Below are 20,384 nucleotides of genomic sequence, written 5' to 3' on the forward strand. Positions count from 1 at the left end.
GACATAAAAGGAGTGCCCTTATCAGTAAGGATTTCCATTGGATACCAAGGCCCTGGCTATGGCTGGGGTGGTCATTGTGGTCAAAGGAAAGGCCTCAGGGTATCTACTTGCATAGTCCACGATGAACAGTATGTACTTGTTTCCTCTGGCCGAGGGTGGAAGGGGACCTACCATATCCATGCCAATTCTTTTGAAGGGGATATCTATTATGGGCAAGGGACATAAGGGGGACTTTTTTATACCTTCGGGGTGTGTATACTGTCACCTCACACAGGCTTCACAATGCTTCGCTACATCTTTATATACCCCTGGCCAATAGAATTTGTCCAGGAGGTATTATAGTGTTTTCTCTTTCCCATAATGTCCGCTTCCCTGTTTGGTTATGGGCCAAGTGTGTTTTCGGAAGGGAAGAGGCACTAGAAACTGTGTTTTGGATTGTGTGTCCCCTTTTACTGATCTATACAACAATTCCCAATTTACAAAGAAGTAGGGTCCTACCTTATCGAGTTCTGGTTCTTGTACTTGCTCCCAAGCATGAACAAGGGTGTTTTCATTTCTTTGTGCTGACCGGAAGCTAACTGGGGCCGGTTCGATGGGACCTGTGTTGGAAAGAGGAAAAGGATGGTAGGACATCTGTAGATACTGTTTCTTTTCTTTTCTCCTTTCCTTCTTACTTTTCCTATCCTTTCCTACTGTCCCACCCAAGTCACTGTCGTGGAAAGGGGCCTCATGTAACCAAATTCTATCTTTTCTTTTTGTCTCGTCTAGGTATTGTTCAAACCTGGGGTGGTAGTGCCTATTATAACAGCTTCAGGTAGGGAGGGAATAACCCCCACTCTTCGTACTTGCAGATCACCCGATATTTCCATAAGGACCTCTGCAACAGGGTATGTCTTGATGTCTCCGTGTACACAAGTAACATACACAAAATCATTATCTTTGATTTGGGGTTGGGGTACCAATGCTTGATCTACTACTGTCACATGGCATCCGGTATCTAAGAGGGCTTTTTGGTTTTTCCCGTTCAAAAGAATATCCTTTTTGAACTGTTGGGGACTGTCTCCGTTTTATCATTATCCGTCCTCTAGAGTAACCCACATCCATAGGCTCGGCTACTGAGGCCCGATAAGGACATTGCCGAGCAATATGGCCCCATTCACCACAATGATAACACTGTGGCCCTTGTCCGCTAGGGCCAGGAGTGGGCTGGAAAGGCTTAAAAGTAATACAGGGACTCGGCTGGGTTTTTGCTTCTGGTCTGGGTGTATTCTTAGGAGACAAAATAAGGGCCCGTGAGATGCCCGCCTTAAACTCAGATGATCTATGGAAAGCACATGCTATTTCTACTGCTGTCATAAGTTAGGGTGTTGTTTCACCCTAACTAGGGTGTTAGCAGGTAGGGCATCCAGATACTGTTCTAAAATCACTTTTTCTGTCACTTCCATAGTAGAAACCAGGGGTGTTAGCCAACGATGCCCCAAGTCCTTGATTCTATAATACAGGGCCTGTGGGTTATCACCAGCGGTACATTTTTCTTTCCTGAACTGGTTTCGATAATACTCCTGGTCACATCCCAATCTTTCAAGTATAGCTCTTTTTACTTCTTCGTAGGCGGTGGTACCAGCAGGGTTGGCTGCGTGATAGGCTGCATGTAGTTCTCCCGACAGGAGAGGGGCTATATACTGGCTCCACCTTTCACGAGGCCTTGCAGCCATGGTGGCAACCCTTTCAAAGTTGGTAAAGAAATAGTCAGGGTCTTCTCCCTCCTGAAACTTCTGAAGTACGGATCCAGGAACATTAGGGTGTACTCTAGTACTCACAATCGCATCTGTGAGCCGCAGTATGACCATATCCTGGGCCTGTTGGTTAGAGGTAAGGAGGGCAGCTTGCTCCCTTATCGTGCCTTGTAGTGCTTCCCTGTCTTGTTTAGCGGTTTGGGCCTGTTGCTCCAATACCAGCTGCAAGTGACGTTGTCCTTCTGCGAGTTGGGTAATAATGCTTTCAAGGGGCATGGGCTGTGTCATGATTCAACACCTGTATGTGACAATACCACTTCTGACACCACTTTTTGGCCGTGTGGGTGGTCGTAGGGTATGAAAGGATTGTCCAGACATTACAAAGTGGGGTATTGAGTATTTATTATTGTTTTATAAGGGAGATATGGTTAAGGGACTTCATAAACTACAAATAAAACAGTTCAGTCATTTACAAGTGGGGAAGAATCAGTCCACATAAAATAATAGTTTCTCCTCTGGTCAGAGTTGTAGTTGTTAGGTCTTCTGGATATTTCTTTGGTTCTTGAGACCGTTGGGTATAGAAGGAGAAAAAGAAAGAAAAAATATAGTCGGGTCAAATCCTATTCTATTCCATTTTGTATTTTTGTGCTACCGTCACCAAGGATTGTGAAATAAGGGGGGGCAGGGTAGATGCTGGAATAACGTCTCAACACCCATGTGCCCTACCTCCCAAAACCTCCCCTCCACCCCCACCAGAATGATTCCCCGAGGGCTGCAGGGCCGTGGCGTAGGGACCCAGGGCGTCTTCTCCCTTTTCTGGCCCACCGGGTATGCATGTTGTATAGAGTGCTCCTCTGGCGTCCTGCTGCGCTGGTAACCTTGCGTCTCCTCCATCCCTCTTCTCACTCAGCTCCTCGTCCGTCTCCTGTTCCACCTCTCCTTTCTTTCCGTCTCCAGTCGCCTTGTTCCGCTCTTCGCTCATCTCCCGTTCCTCCTCTCCTTTGATGCTGTGGCGCACCGTCTCCTCCGCTGGTGTTCTACTTGGGCCGCTCGATTCTGTATACATCACCGGCCCCTCCTCTTTGAATCCTTGCACCACTAGACCGCGTTCTATTTCCGGCGGGAAGGGTTCTGGCACATTAGCCTTCTCCCACTTCCGGTTCGCCTTGGACACGTCCTCACTACAGATAAGTAGGAGGTAATGTATCCTCTCATGATTGAAAAAATACTTAACAACAAGGGGTGGTGATGGACAGAGTCTCTGTATTAAGCAGAAAACTCTCACCCAGTCAAGAGATCAGGGCTAGATCCAACACCGTTTTTTAGTTCACTGCATCATCCCAGTTTCAGAACCTGGCTGTATGCAAATTAGTCTGTTCCTGTCCCAGTGCATGATGGGAACAGGGCAAACCAAACTACAAAGCCAATTCTTACACTGGAAAGGAAACAAGCTACCGGGGACCGGTTTCTGGCATTTCAGCCTCTTCGGCCCGGCTTGCTTGAATCCTGATGGTGCAGTGAGCAAGGGACTCATGTCTGAGTATACCCTTCCACGCTTAGGGTGGACAAAATAATTAACAACAAGGGGTGGTGATGGACAGAGTCTCTGTATTAAGCAGAAAACTCTCACCCAGTCAAGAGATCAGGGCTAGATCCAACACCGTTTTTTAGTTCACTGCATCATCCCAGTTTCAGAACCTGGCTGTATGCAAATTAGTCTGTTCCTGTCCCAGTGCATGATGGGAACAGGGCAAACCAAACTACAAAGCCAATTCTTACACTGGAAAGGAAACAAGCTACCGGGGACCGGTTTCTGGCATTTCAGCCTCTTCGGCCCGGCTTGCTTGAATCCTGATGGTGCAGTGAGCAAGGGACTCATGTCTGAGCATACCCTTCCACGCTTAGGGTGGACAAAATAATTAACAACAAGGGGTGGTGATGGACAGAGTCTCTGAATTAAGCAGAAAACTCTCACCCAGTCAAGAGATCAGGGCTAGATCCAACACCGTTTTTTAGTTCACTGCATCATCCCAGTTTCAGAACCTGGCTGTATGCAAATTAGTCTGTTCCTGTCCCAGTGCATGATGGGAACAGGGCAAACCAAACTACAAAGCCAATTCTTACACTGGAAAGGAAACAAGCTACCGGGGACCGGTTTCTGGCATTTCAGCCTCTTCGGCCCGGCTTGCTTGAATCCTGATGGTGCAGTGAGCAAGGGACTCATGTCTGAGCATACCCTTCCACGCTTAGGGTGGACAAAATAATTAACAACAAGGGGTGGTGATGGACAGAGTCTCTGAATTAAGCAGAAAACTCTCACCCAGTCAAGAGATCAGGGCTAGATCCAACACCGTTTTTTAGTTCACTGCATCATCCCAGTTTCAGAACCTGGCTGTATGCAAATTAGTCTGTTCCTGTCCCAGTGCATGATGGGAACAGGGCAAACCAAACTACAAAGCCAATTCTTACACTGGAAAGGAAACAAGCTACCGGGGACCGGTTTCTGGCATTTCAGCCTCTTCGGCCCGGCTTGCTTGAATCCTGATGGTGCAGTGAGCAAGGGACTCATGTCTGAGCATACCCTTCCACGCTTAGGGTGGACAAAATAATTAACAACAAGGGGTGGTGATGGACAGAGTCTCTGAATTAAGCAGAAAACTCTCACCCAGTCAAGAGATCAGGGCTAGATCCAACACCGTTTTTTAGTTCACTGCATCATCCCAGTTTCAGAACCTGGCTGTATGCAAATTAGTCTGTTCCTGTCCCAGTGCATGATGGGAACAGGGCAAACCAAACTACAAAGCCAATTCTTACACTGGAAAGGAAACAAGCTACCGGGGACCGGTTTCTGGCATTTCAGCCTCTTCGGCCCGGCTTGCTTGAATCCTGATGGTGCAGTGAGCAAGGGACTCATGTCTGAGCATACCCTTCCACGCTTAGGGTGGACAAAATAATTAACAACAAGGGGTGGTGATGGACAGAGTCTCTGAATTAAGCAGAAAACTCTCACCCAGTCAAGAGATCAGGGCTAGATCCAACACCGTTTTTTAGTTCACTGCATCATCCCAGTTTCAGAACCTGGCTGTATGCAAATTAGTCTGTTCCTGTCCCAGTGCATGATGGGAACAGGGCAAACCAAACTACAAAGCCAATTCTTACACTGGAAAGGAAACAAGCTACCGGGGACCGGTTTCTGGCATTTCAGCCTCTTCGGCCCGGCTTGCTTGAATCCTGATGGTGCAGTGAGCAAGGGACTCATGTCTGAGCATACCCTTCCACGCTTAGGGTGGACAAAATAATTAACAACAAGGGGTGGTGATGGACAGAGTCTCTGAATTAAGCAGAAAACTCTCACCCAGTCAAGAGATCAGGGCTAGATCCAACACCGTTTTTTAGTTCACTGCATCATCCCAGTTTCAGAACCTGGCTGTATGCAAATTAGTCTGTTCCTGTCCCAGTGCATGATGGGAACAGGGCAAACCAAACTACAAAGCCAATTCTTACACTGGAAAGGAAACAAGCTACCGGGGACCGGTTTCTGGCATTTCAGCCTCTTCGGCCCGGCTTGCTTGAATCCTGATGGTGCAGTGAGCAAGGGACTCATGTCTGAGCATACCCTTCCACGCTTAGGGTGGACAAAATAATTAACAACAAGGGGTGGTGATGGACAGAGTCTTGACTGGGTGAGAGTACTCTGCTTAATTCAGAGACTCTGTCCATCACCACCCCTTGTTGTAAATAATTTTGTCCACCCTAAGCGTGGAAGTGTATACTCAGATGTGAGTCCCTTGCTCATTGCACCATCAGGATTCAAGCAAGCCGGGCCGAAGACGCCTGAAATGGCAGAAACCGGTCCCCGGAAGCTTGTTTCCTTCCCAGTGTAAGAATTGGCTTTTGTAGTCTGGTCTGCCCTGTTCCCATGATGCACTGGGCCAGGGACAGACTAATTTGCATACAGCCGGGTTCTGAAACTGGGATGGTGCAATGAGCTAAAAAACGGTGTTGGATCTAGCCCTGATCTCTTGACTGGGTGAGAGTACTCTGCTTAATTCAGAGACTCTGTCCATCACCACCCCTTGTTGTAAATAATTTTGTCCACCCTAAGCGTGGAAGGGTATACTCAGATGTGAGTCCCTTGCTCATTGCACCATCAGGATTCAAGCAAGCCGGGCCGAAGACGCCTGAAATGGCAGAAACCGGTCCCCGGAAGCTTGTTTCCTTCCCAGTGTAAGAATTGGCTTTTGTAGTCTGGTCTGCCCTGTTCCCATGATGCACTGGGCCAGGGACAGACTAATTTGCATACAGCCGGGTTCTGAAACTGGGATGGTGCAATGAGCTAAAAAACGGTGTTGGATCTAGCCCTGATCTCTTGACTGGGTGAGAGTACTCTGCTTAATTCAGAGACTCTGTCCATCACCACCCCTTGTTGTAAATAATTTTGTCCACCCTAAGCGTGGAAGGGTATACTCAGATGTGAGTCCCTTGCTCATTGCACCATCAGGATTCAAGCAAGCCGGGCCGAAGACGCCTGAAATGGCAGAAACCGGTCCCCGGAAGCTTGTTTCCTTCCCAGTGTAAGAATTGGCTTTTGTAGTCTGGTCTGCCCTGTTCCCATGATGCACTGGGCCAGGGACAGACTAATTTGCATACAGCCGGGTTCTGAAACTGGGATGGTGCAATGAGCTAAAAAACGGTGTTGGATCTAGCCCTGATCTCTTGACTGGGTGAGAGTACTCTGCTTAATTCAGAGACTCTGTCCATCACCACCCCTTGTTGTAAATAATTTTGTCCACCCTAAGCGTGGAAGGGTATACTCAGATGTGAGTCCCTTGCTCATTGCACCATCAGGATTCAAGCAAGCCGGGCCGAAGACGCCTGAAATGGCAGAAACCGGTCCCCGGAAGCTTGTTTCCTTCCCAGTGTAAGAATTGGCTTTTGTAGTCTGGTCTGCCCTGTTCCCATGATGCACTGGGCCAGGGACAGACTAATTTGCATACAGCCGGGTTCTGAAACTGGGATGGTGCAATGAGCTAAAAAACGGTGTTGGATCTAGCCCTGATCTCTTGACTGGGTGAGAGTACTCTGCTTAATTCAGAAACTCTGTCCATCACCACCCCTTGTTGTAAATAATTTTGTCCACCCTAAGCGTGGAAGGGTATACTCAGATGTGAGTCCCTTGCTCATTGCACCATCAGGATTCAAGCAAGCCGGGCCGAAGGCGCCTGAAATGGCAGAAACCGGTCCCCGGAAGCTTGTTTCCTTCCCAGTGTAAGAATTGGCTTTTGTAGTCTGGTCTGCCCTGTTCCCATGATGCACTGGGCCAGGGACAGACTAATTTGCATACAGCCGGGTTCTGAAACTGGGATGGTGCAATGAGCTAAAAAACGGTGTTGGATCTAGCCCTGATCTCTTGACTGGGTGAGAGTACTCTGCTTAATTCAGAGACTCTGTCCATCACCACCCCTTGTTGTAAATAATTTTGTCCACCCTAAGCGTGGAAGGGTATACTCAGATGTGAGTCCCTTGCTCATTGCACCATCAGGATTCAAGCAAGCCGGGCCGAAGACGCCTGAAATGGCAGAAACCGGTCCCCGGAAGCTTGTTTCCTTCCCAGTGTAAGAATTGGCTTTTGTAGTCTGGTCTGCCCTGTTCCCATGATGCACTGGGCCAGGGACAGACTAATTTGCATACAGCCGGGTTCTGAAACTGGGATGGTGCAATGAGCTAAAAAACGGTGTTGGATCTAGCCCTGATCTCTTGACTGGGTGAGAGTACTCTGCTTAATTCAGAGACTCTGTCCATCACCACCCCTTGTTGTAAATAATTTTGTCCACCCTAAGCGTGGAAGGGTATACTCAGATGTGAGTCCCTTGCTCATTGCACCATCAGGATTCAAGCAAGCCGGGCCGAAGACGCCTGAAATGGCAGAAACCGGTCCCCGGAAGCTTGTTTCCTTCCCAGTGTAAGAATTGGCTTTTGTAGTCTGGTCTGCCCTGTTCCCATGATGCACTGGGCCAGGGACAGACTAATTTGCATACAGCCGGGTTCTGAAACTGGGATGGTGCAATGAGCTAAAAAACGGTGTTGGATCTAGCCCTGATCTCTTGACTGGGTGAGAGTACTCTGCTTAATTCAGAGACTCTGTCCATCACCACCCCTTGTTGTAAATAATTTTGTCCACCCTAAGCGTGGAAGGGTATACTCAGATGTGAGTCCCTTGCTCATTGCACCATCAGGATTCAAGCAAGCCGGGCCGAAGACGCCTGAAATGGCAGAAACCGGTCCCCGGAAGCTTGTTTCCTTCCCAGTGTAAGAATTGGCTTTTGTAGTCTGGTCTGCCCTGTTCCCATGATGCACTGGGCCAGGGACAGACTAATTTGCATACAGCCGGGTTCTGAAACTGGGATGGTGCAATGAGCTAAAAAACGGTGTTGGATCTAGCCCTGATCTCTTGACTGGGTGAGAGTACTCTGCTTAATTCAGAGACTCTGTCCATCACCACCCCTTGTTGTAAATAATTTTGTCCACCCTAAGCGTGGAAGGGTATACTCAGATGTGAGTCCCTTGCTCATTGCACCATCAGGATTCAAGCAAGCCGGGCCGAAGACGCCTGAAATGGCAGAAACCGGTCCCCGGAAGCTTGTTTCCTTCCCAGTGTAAGAATTGGCTTTTGTAGTCTGGTCTGCCCTGTTCCCATGATGCACTGGGCCAGGGACAGACTAATTTGCATACAGCCGGGTTCTGAAACTGGGATGGTGCAATGAGCTAAAAAACGGTGTTGGATCTAGCCCTGATCTCTTGACTGGGTGAGAGTACTCTGCTTAATTCAGAGACTCTGTCCATCACCACCCCTTGTTGTAAATAATTTTGTCCACCCTAAGCGTGGAAGGGTATACTCAGATGTGAGTCCCTTGCTCATTGCACCATCAGGATTCAAGCAAGCCGGGCCGAAGACGCCTGAAATGGCAGAAACCGGTCCCCGGAAGCTTGTTTCCTTCCCAGTGTAAGAATTGGCTTTTGTAGTCTGGTCTGCCCTGTTCCCATGATGCACTGGGCCAGGGACAGACTAATTTGCATACAGCCGGGTTCTGAAACTGGGATGGTGCAATGAGCTAAAAAACGGTGTTGGATCTAGCCCTGATCTCTTGACTGGGTGAGAGTACTCTGCTTAATTCAGAGACTCTGTCCATCACCACCCCTTGTTGTAAATAATTTTGTCCACCCTAAGCGTGGAAGGGTATACTCAGATGTGAGTCCCTTGCTCATTGCACCATCAGTATTCAAGCAAGCCGGGCCGAAGACGCCTGAAATGGCAGAAACCGGTCCCCGGAAGCTTGTTTCCTTCCCAGTGTAAGAATTGGCTTTTGTAGTCTGGTCTGCCCTGTTCCCATGATGCACTGGGCCAGGGACAGACTAATTTGCATACAGCCGGGTTCTGAAACTGGGATGGTGCAATGAGCTAAAAAACGGTGTTGGATCTAGCCCTGATCTCTTGACTGGGTGAGAGTACTCTGCTTAATTCAGAGACTCTGTCCATCACCACCCCTTGTTGTAAATAATTTTGTCCACCCTAAGCGTGGAAGGGTATACTCAGATGTGAGTCCCTTGCTCATTGCACCATCAGGATTCAAGCAAGCCGGGCCGAAGACGCCTGAAATGGCAGAAACCGGTCCCCGGAAGCTTGTTTCCTTCCCAGTGTAAGAATTGGCTTTTGTAGTCTGGTCTGCCCTGTTCCCATGATGCACTGGGCCAGGGACAGACTAATTTGCATACAGCCGGGTTCTGAAACTGGGATGGTGCAATGAGCTAAAAAACGGTGTTGGATCTAGCCCTGATCTCTTGACTGGGTGAGAGTACTCTGCTTAATTCAGAGACTCTGTCCATCACCACCCCTTGTTGTAAAAAATACTAACAACACAATATTCATTAAACTAAAGAAGTTCTTTTGGAATTATTTCGGACAGTTACAGGTTTTCTGAAAGAGTGGAAAGATGTTTGAGCATCATCATAAAATAAACATGCCACCCAGATAATGCCCTTTTACCTCCAAGATTTCCCATATCCCATATAATGATCTTTATTTAGTTTAAGAAACTTACTATAGCATAAAGCTAATTTTACAAATGTAGTACATTAGAAGACAGTTTGAGAACATTAAGGTTTCAACAACTAGCAAGTACGTATAACTGGGGCCAGGATGTTTGCAAAAATAGGCTAGGCCCCAGCGACATCTATTCTGCGCATGCATGGCGTGCAGCGCTAGAAACGCTCCCTAGCAGACATAGAAATTTGTCTGATGGTCCAGGATGGTGCCCTATCAATCTTTTTCGTGATCCGCTGGAGCGACTGGCTTCCGCAATACTACAATCCTTCTCCTTTCTTCTTTACCATAGTGTGGGACATCGATCTCCCCACCTCTCTGGGCTGGGATAGCTGTTGGCTCATATATATGTGCATACACCTCTGAGAGAGTGTACCATCCTAACATTTTAAACTAAATGAGCGCAGCTACACATCGCATCTATAGGTGCACTATATACCTCAGCACCAGAGCTACCATTCCATCATCTTCTAAAGGTTACGATGATTTTGTGTATCTGACAAGGTTTCTTTACATACATGGCTACCTGATGAAGGCGTAACGCAGAAACGCACGTAGGACATGAATTTCTTCAGCCATGACAAATATGAATATTCTCCATTATTGAAACCATCTGATGATAATTGAATTGTGGTTACTCCATTGTTTTGTCCATGTTGTGTCGCTACCTGCATATAAATTGTTCATAATATCCTCATAGCATATCTTTGCAGAAATAGGTAGTGTATGAGTGTGTTAGCATGCCTACATGCTTAGACTAGGGATCATGGTTTAATAATGTGTAAATATTGAATATTTATATTGCACATATTCAGTAACTGTATGTTATGATATATATGTTTTCAATTTTGCCCTAAAAAATACAAAATAATATAATATTTAAAAATAAAACATGTTGGTATAAATAAACCTATATTTTGGATACCTTACTGCATGTGGTTGCTCACATATTATGTTTGCATATCTATAGGTCCAATTTGTTATTGTATTTCCTAAATGTTTTTCACACTTAACAGGGGCAAAGATACAATATAAGAATGGGAGGAGAAAGAAATCACCTCTTGAGCTGAAAAAGGGTTCAAAAAGATTTTTCAATATTAAGTCATATTGGAAAAAATTGGAGAAGGAGCTTTGGACTTCCATAAAGAGGCTTCTGTGAACAATACCCTGACTGAAGGTGATATGTGGAAAATGTATACTATCTTTCTAATTAGGTTTCTTAAGTCTTTCTATAAAGATTCTGAAAAGTTTTGTTCTCCACAAAGCCAACTCTCCTTTCTAAAAATAAATGGAGGTGACATTTACAGGGATTATGCTGAAGACATATAATAATAATATAGGGCTGATCAATTTTAATCGGGTCAAGACGACCCCCTCCAAAAAAGTAAAAAGCTATTTCAAGAAGAAATAAATTATTCTAATTTTGTCAAACCTTCCTTGAGGTTAATATAAATTCAAACACTAATAGTGGGTGAAAACTATTTTCCAAAATATTTAAACTTTGAAGGGTTCCATTGAAAGTCAGTGGATTAAAATACATGTTTAAGGAGAATGTATTGAGAGGGAGAATTTCAGTCTTGTCAGTATTATTTTTATAATATAACATTGAGGAAAAATTAAACATTCCTTTAAGTAAAGCTGGAATGGAAGTATGGGGATTTGAGATATAGAAAAGAATGTCATCAGCACAAACTGATAATTTCAATTGATTATCTTTATAATGAAAACCAGTTGTTGATGGATTATTTTGATTATGGTAAAGGAAAGGCTCAAGAGCCAGAACAAATATTGGGGAAAATCGACATCTTTGACGTCCCCACATTTGAAGGGAGGAATAAGGGGAACATTTCCCACTGACTAAAACTGAGGCTTTTGGGGAGACATACAGTATGGAAATATGCAACATAATTTTTGTGCCAAGGCCATGTCAAGCTGAAGATTTTAGCATAAAGTTCTGGTCAGTCCTTTCAAATGCTTTTTTCCATCTACTGTTATGGACGCAAATGGATAGTGAAGAAGGAACGTTTTATTGCAGACATTAAAAAATAATCTAAGGTTAGCTGAAGCAAGTCTTCCTTTTATAAAACCCAGTTATTCTTTCCCTATTCAGGTGATTAGAAAGGGAGCCATATGTAAGGCCAGAAAATTAGCAAAATATTTGTAATCTATGTTCTCAAGAGAAATTGGTTTGTAATTTTTACAGTACAAGAAATCCTTTCCTTCATGGTGAATAAACCAGAAAATGGCTTATTGAAATGTACCTGTAGCCAACTAGGTCATGGAGAAAAAATACAAACAATTATAATAATCTCTGCAGCAAAATATTAGAAAAAATAAGAAAAAATTGTATTGTGAACCCATCCGGACCAGAGGTTTTACCCCTCATGAGTGCATTAAGTGTATTAGCAATCTATGGTAAAGAAATGTTATCTTCAAGAAGAGTAAAATTAAAACCATTGTTACAGGTTTAAGAATATCATCTAAATAGGAGTCAAAGCTTAAAGATAGTGGGATAATTTCTGAAGTATACAGAGTTCTGATAATATTTGACAACTTTAGTCAGTATATCATTATCTTTAGATAATGATAACCTTGGGAATTACATAAAGAATCAACGGGATTGTGTTGTTTCCTAATTTTAGGGTAATTAGCTAATAGTTTGCCAACGGTATTGCGATCACCAAAGTAACAAATACATCTTTTAAGTATTATGGAAGATGCATTATTTGTAGAGTGTTCATTAAAATGTATTTTGGCTTATATAAGGTCCTTTAAGGCAGCAGCAGAATTAGATGTGTAGCATTAATGTTCTAGTCGTTTGATTGTGGATAATAAGGATTTATGCTCCCTATCAAAGTGTTTCTTTTTCTGATGACAAAATCAAGATAAAACCACAGGCAGTCACTTTAAAAGTGTCCCATAGAAGTTGAGGTGAAATCTCAGAATCATCATGAATAGTAAAAATAATTGTAATGAAGGAGAGAAATGTGAAAAAAGAGTGACTGCTGCAGTAAAAAGTAATTTAATTTTCAATTTGGACTGGAACGGAATGAAAACAAAATCTGTAATCACCGGAGCATAGTCAGAAATCAAAGGAGGACCAATGGAAGACTGAATAATATTTGGGAGAGAGATTTACTAAGATAAATGTGGCCTAACTTAGTGAATGAGCCATGTGTAGGGAAACAGAGAGAATATTCGGATTACAAAGTCTCCAGGGGCAAATCAAGTGTCTTTGAGTAATGGTGGAGCAAAATTGTTTATGCATTATAAATGGTATGTATTTAACTGTGGATTGACGATCAAAAAATGGATCCATAATCTGGTCCTAATTGACTTTTAAATTAAAATATTTATCATTAAATTGCAAACCACGTTTAGAGACATCAGAGCAAAAATTACAACCACTTTGTGTGGGACCATAAACATTAAAAACTATTAAGTAAGTGTTATTCATGACAAATTTAACAGTAATTCATTTACCTTCATTATCTGTTACTTGAGATAAATTGTATCTTTTTGTGCCACAGAAATTTGACACCATTTGTTTTATGATGAGTCAATGATGTTAGATCTGTACTCACCCAACCACGTTTGAGTTTTAAGCCTTCAAGTTGTGAGATGTGAGATTCTTGAAGCAAAAACAAATCTGGATCATATTTTGTTAGATGGGACAAAACTCTCTATCCTTTTATAGGTTATAGGTTGAACTGGATCCAATCACGAATAGAAACTTTGATGAATTAATTCAAGTTCACAAGGACTCTGACTTGCTGCTTCTTATTGGATCAGTTTATGCAATGGAATTTTACATACTGTTCATTAGGGTACCCTCTGTTGTGAGTTGGGGTCCATTTTATTGCATCGCTTGTGTTTTCATTTGATGTATATTTCAAATTGAATTTTGTATTGGGGTTAAAAATTACAATGGTCTATAGGTAGTATTTTTTATATATATTATCTGCTTTTTGTGTACAAGTGAAGTAACATGAGTTGTATATAAATATTTTTTTTAATTTTTTTTAAAGCCTATGATGTGAAATTTCTTTTTGGGTGGTCTATATGTATGTCTAACATATGTGCAGATGCAAGTGAGTGGTGGTTTTATTTTGTGGTGATACCTCAAGGGGATATTTTAATTTGTACTTTTATAGGATTAATAGATGCTTTGGAATTCGATGAGATTACTCTGAATGTTACAAACAGCAGAACTAGTATAATCCATGATGTCTTAATTATGAGTGAAGTACAACAATGTCTGAAAAGAAATTGAAAAGGAGAAATCAATGAAAAAGGAAAAGATAGAAAAGAAAACGTGGTGGAAAAAGAGTGGATAAAGGAAGAATATAAAAAGCAGAAGAAAAGGAACAACGTCTCAGGCAAAGAGACAGTCCAGTAATGACTGAAGCAACATACCTTGTTATAAGGCATAATTAAGGATGGGATGGTGACAGTACAAGGTGAAGATGCTACAGCAGGGGACCAAGGTGTACCTACGACAGGGTAAATTAATATAATATGAAGAGACAAGAATGAGTAGTACACCTGCAAATGAAAAAAAATATATTAGAAGACAACACTGAACAAAACCAGAAATGAGTAAAAATATTATAATACTGCCAAACCATGTCTAAATGACAATAAATGACAATAAAATAAATAAAACATCAGCAACTAATAAGGCAAAACATCATTTTAACACTTATAAGGACCTGTAGCATCCATAACATTAGAGGATTAAAGTCTTAGACCATTTTTGAGGTCCACAGGATTTTCATAAGTAGCATTTTTGTCTTGCAAATTGACTTTGCAGGAACACAGATAAAGCACACCATATTGAGCACCCATGGCATGAAGTTGTGGGGGGAGGTCTAGGAATTCTTTCCTCCTGTTAGCTGTTGCTCTTGAGACATCTTGAGTAAGGAAGGTTTTCTTTCCGGACCAGAATGTGTGCTGCATAAAGGATTTTCAGAAGATCAGTAAATTCCAGAAATAAAACAATGACTACACAAGGTTTAGTAGTGGTATGTGGTGCGTGAGGGCACTGGCCAAGTCAGTGTGCACTTTGAATAAGAACTGTTGAAGCTGGCAAGTCAACTAGTTGGGACAAGAAGCATTTGCAAAAAATGATAGTGGATCTGTACCTTCAATGCCTACAGGCAGGCCTTAAAGTTGAAGATTGTTTTGCCTGTGTCTGTTTTCCAAGTCTTCCATCTGAAGTTTTAATTGACCCACTTACTTCTCCAAGGTAGCTATCTTATGAGTTTCATCCTGTCCATCTCTAATTCATTGGTCCATCATAGAGACTCTTGCATCCATATTAGACCATTTGTCATCCAAGTGTTGTATGTGACTATTGGTATCCTCTACAAAGGGGCGCAGCGTTCTGATTTCTTCAAGCAAGAGTTTCAATGAGATAGGTGACTATGACTTTAAAGGAGAGAGAGGGTCTTGTTTGCCCGCTTATTAGTGGAGGTAGTATTCTGTGGTCTCAGAGTAGGTGAAGGCATTAGCTCAGTCTGAGAAACTCTATTTGCCATTGGTGAATTACAAATTGAAAGTACAGCCACTGAGGAAGATAGTTTAAGTTTCCTAGTGGTGCTCATACAAGACCTCTTTTAAAGCACAAGAGGAATAACAGGTAGATTGTTATTAAGGAGCATAAAGTCGCAAAAACACAGATGAAGAAGGTTCTCACACTGTCAAGGATATAAGCAGAAAAAGGAGTAGAGAGCACTAAAAATAGCATAATCTATGAGGAATATATTATAGTCACTGAAACGAATTGTAATAAGTGCTTCGTTGTGGATACAAAATTGTATGCAAAAAGAGTCTTTGAAAGAAAAACCTTCTTCCTCGTAATGAATTAATCATCATTGCGAGGAATAGTGTACCGACTTATAAGCACTGAGGATATTCAAAATAACTGCTGCATCTCACAAAGTAGAGAAAGCAGAGACTCCTCCACACTGTCAGAGAAAGGAAGCACTCAGAGAATGGGAAAGGGAATCCCGCTTACCTGTAGGCTTTCCAAGGTAAGAATGACCTAATTGCAGAGAAGTTACACAGCAGGCAACAATGTCTTCAGAGAAAACTTCCCCGCCACGGCAAAGATCTCCCAGGTGAAGTGGCCATCTTCTGCAGTGGTCAACCCCACCCCAATCATGCTGTTCAGGTCTGGCCTGGGACAATGCATGCACTGAATGAGCTCTTGCTTACCAGAGATATTGTATATAACAGGGATCTTGCAGCTCCCTTATTGCTTAACATTTGTTGGCTTCATTGTCACTCCTATTTGCTGCCTTCTAATTGGCCAGCGCATGCTAACTGCGCTTCTGCATCTTTCAGCTGGAGCATGAACCAAGTACCTATACTTGAGCTCGAGTGCCATCCTTCCACTGATCGTGCTGTGAATGATGCGCTAATTTTATTTTTTCTTCTTCCCTGTCATCCGTGTTGAACCTTTTACCATTTGTAGCTATGTTTTACTATGCCTCATGCAAAGAAGCTCTTTTCTCCTTTGAAATGGATGATTATTGTGCCAACAGATGTAATCTGTGTTTGTTCTGACAATAGATGTTATCTATTTCCAATTGCATTTTCACTAAGACATGGACATGGACGCAATTGATTTCTTTATGTGCTATGATTTCTTTTCAAATGGCAGATTTTTTTCCTTTTTTATGCATGGGGAGATTAACTGATTTGCTCAGAATTACAGGGGTGTTGTGCTGAGACTCAACAAGAATTGGCTGAGGCAATAACTTTCACTTTTTATAATATTGGCTCTGCCAATATCTTTTGTTAATGCTATACAGCTTGGACATCGCTGACTTTGGCAATGATTTGTAGCCATCCTGTATAGCAGTGTGGCTGCTGTGCAGCATGGCTTAAAATATTAGTAAAAATGAACTATTTTGCGCCCAGTGCTAATGCACTTTTATTTTAAAAAAAGCATTTGCGCTGGCTGAATCATATCACTTTTTAAAAATGTGTTTTAGCCACACTGCAAAGCATCTGGTCTGCTGTACAGCATGGCTACAAAACATTGCCAAAGCCAATAGCTCTTACAGGTGAGACATATCGATTTTGCCAAAACCTGTTCCCTTTATGACAGGTTTGCTGTCTTACTTTACCTCCTTTTCTAATTAATCTATTTTCTGTGTCTGGCTTCTGGACAAAGTGTTAGAATAAAAAAAAGTTCCAGACCCTAGAAATGAGTGTTGGTGCACACCACCTGCAACCACCGGCAGAAATTAAGCACTGTTCCTTACCAGTTTTCAATATTGTTGGGATATTAAATCATTATTCTCACAGCCTTTAATTCTGTATTTAATATTACTAAATATGTTTAAATGTGCACATGATTTAAAAATTATAACATTCCATTCTCAATACTGTAGGTAAATACTGAACGTTTACATCTTGACCAAATACTGTGAATAGAAGTTTATAATGAACTTTACATCACTCCAGACAAGAGGACCCATGGATGTTCTGAATGAGCTACAAATACTTACAGCAAAACATATGGAAAAGCTTGAAATTAATAAATATTATGAAGTGATAAGAGAGCTTGGAAAGGGAACCTATGGCAGGGTGGATCTAGTCATCCACAAAACCAGAGGTAAGGAACGGCATCTGGTTAATGTGGTACAAATGGTGTATTAATCTATCATTTTATTTGTTTTGTCTTTATTTATTATTGCCTGACATGAAATCCCAGGCCACGTGTACAGCCCATTAAAGCATTTTGCTTCACTGGTTTTGGTGCTTCTTGCTGACTTTTAGATTTATTTAACTGGACTACAATGTGAGCGTGTGTTTCTATATACTATCTGCAATGTGCAAACCATCTAATTTCTTATTAGTATTTAATGTTTCTACCTCACAGAAATCTTAATGTTCTACATGACGTAAAGAGCACATTTTTGGGCATTCATTAGATGGTGCTAACTTTGAATTCTCCCAAACACCTGGACCTTACTGGAACAGGTACTAGTGCTTTTTCACCATTTTAGTCCACAATTTTAATTACAAACATTAAACAAAGGTTTACCTCAGACACCTCATAATAACCCATTGACATCTCCTTATCCACCTTCAAAGTACATAAAATGTGATCAGAAGATAAGCACCTAAGGGGAGGCGAAGTGGACGACTTTAGATGAGACTGCTGGAGGCACTGAAGATGACAAATGTCACAGTAGGCTCTTCTACCCTCGACCTCCCATGGAGCAAGTAGGATAGTGTTCTAGGATACTCCTGCGTTAGTACTACACTACACTGGGTGATTGATCCTTACAACCCCCGGTTTCCTTTAGTGGTTGATCCTTTATACACCGTGTGTAAAAAGGCAGAGCCCATTAACATCACTTGGTCCTGATGAATGCTATGTACCCTCCGGGGACCCCAAAGCAGAAACATGTTGACCAATATATAGTACAGTGAAGGGATAATGAGTTCCCATATCACTGCCCATTCTTTTAATACCATACATTTGTTCCTTTAATTAAATTAGTCTTTTGACAAAAGTAATGGGTTTTAGATCACTTTTCACTAAATCACGGGCCACCACTTAGTTTTAGAAGTGCATCCCTGTCTCCAGGTGCATGCCTGCCCTCTATCAAACAGAGTTTTTAGAGGGTGAGGACGGCCTATGATGAAGCATGACACCAGGTGGTGTGTGAGGCCAGTCCTACACTTTTTGTGAGATGCCCTCACTGGACATGTATCTCTAGAGACCCTGTAGGAACCCCAAATAGGGACAGCCCTATTTGTGTTTAGATTACAAAATAAGCACTCAACAGCTAGAGTTACAGAATCAGATTATATCATGAAGAGAAACCTGAATACTTGAATATTCGACTCCTAAGTATTCTAGAAATAATGTTTTATGGTCAGTGAATTCGAAGCGGGGTAGCAAAATATGTGAACTGTCATCCGAAAAGCATCTTCACACTTACATTGACCCAACTGTCCCATTCGATTTTCCACAAAAACATTATAATTGCATGGAATATGCGCCACCCTCAATAGCATTAAGAAGCACCTAATGGTAAGTGATAGAGTTTTAACCATGTACAGAGAAAAGTCTGGTTGTGATTTAAAAATCAAAAAGATGTACAAATCAACGTTTTCTATAAATGCACTTAAATCATTCCTATAAGAATGGTCTAAAGATCTATTTCTACTGTGGGTTATTAGCAAATGTACACTATCTGCATCTGCCTTCTATCCTTCAAATTGGTAATCCAGATCATATTTCATAAACAACTTTCAAATCTTAATTTTTGATTACCTTTGCTCCTAGACCTATCCTCAACCTTCGACACGGTCAAACATGACAGTCTCCTTGAATTACTTGAACACAAAATGAGATTATCAAGGGTTGTCCTAAATTAGTTTGCCTCATTTCTACACAACAGAACTCAAAGAATTAATGTTAACCAACCCTTGTCCACTAACACTCCTGTCACCTACTCTCTTTAACCTGTTCCTGGAGCCTTTAACCAAAATTCTGAAATTTTCCAATGTATAATACCACATGTATTACCTAGACCTTAAAATCTCCTCCCCATAGGAGATCCGGCTACTCAACACAACTCTTCAAAAACCCCAAAACTGGCTAACCAGAAACCACCTTAAACTCAACACGCTCAAAACCGAATTCCTCTTAATTGCCGCACCAAAAAGATCCCTCGACATCGAAGATTGGATGAAACACCTAACAGTGTTCAAATGCATTCCACACATTATAGATTCCACAAGATCACTAGGAATTACACTAGACAAAAATCTCAACATGCAAGAGCACATCAGCTCAGCCACCAGAGGAGCAAACTCCCAAATGAGTATTCTAAGAAAAATAAAACACTTCCACCCCTACGAAGACATTAAATCAGCGGTGCAAGCGCTAGTTATCCTCAGATTAGAATATGGGAGTGCTACCCTATGTGGTCTGCCACGATCCAGGTTGGCTCCACTAAGGGCATCCCTTAACTCTGCTGCAAGGCTTATCACAGGATCGAAAAGGTAAAGCCACATCACTCTGGATCTGAAGGCACCAAACTGGCTCCCTTATGAGGCAAGGATTCAGATGAAGATAGCGTGCATGACCCACAAAGCCCTACACGTCTATACACCGAAGTACCTAGCTGACAAACTGGAACTGTCCGGCGGTGGCATCTAGAAGCACCAGCACTTTACTGTTGAAACCTCAAATATTTCAATAAAAGAAAACCTACAACCGAGCCTTCTCCGGATTGGCCCCTAGAATCTGGAACTCCCTGCCCCCTGAAATCAGACTGATCCCTTCAACCACTTCATTCAAAAAAGAAGTCAAACAGCTTTTAATGAACAAATCTCTACCCTGAACCCACAAACTTATTCTCTGGATACTGATCTGACCAGCTGTTCTCCAACCAGGGCTTACATGCCGTCTAAGTACTGGTTTATAACTCACTGTCTCACTCCTGATTTCAAAGGACATAGTCATAGTTTATGTTTCTTGGTTAGCTATTTTCTAAATATTTCACTAATCTGTA

General features: G+C 42.4%; 1 protein-coding gene across 1 annotated transcript in view; it reads left to right on the forward strand.

Moving 5' to 3' along the window:
* Positions 1–20,384, forward strand: part of LOC144767453 (serine/threonine-protein kinase SBK1-like) — a 174,906-nt gene that overhangs the window by 64,336 nt on the left and 90,186 nt on the right. Inside the window, exon 2 of the mRNA XM_078650876.1 lies at positions 17,241–17,464. Within this exon, the coding sequence (XP_078507002.1) occupies positions 17,293–17,464 (172 nt within the window). The 5' untranslated portion in view covers positions 17,241–17,292. The remainder of the gene's footprint in view (positions 1–17,240; positions 17,465–20,384) is intronic.

Source organism: Lissotriton helveticus, chromosome 7, assembly GCF_964261635.1.
Source record: "Lissotriton helveticus chromosome 7, aLisHel1.1, whole genome shotgun sequence".
Taxonomy (NCBI): Eukaryota; Metazoa; Chordata; class Amphibia; order Caudata; family Salamandridae; genus Lissotriton; species Lissotriton helveticus.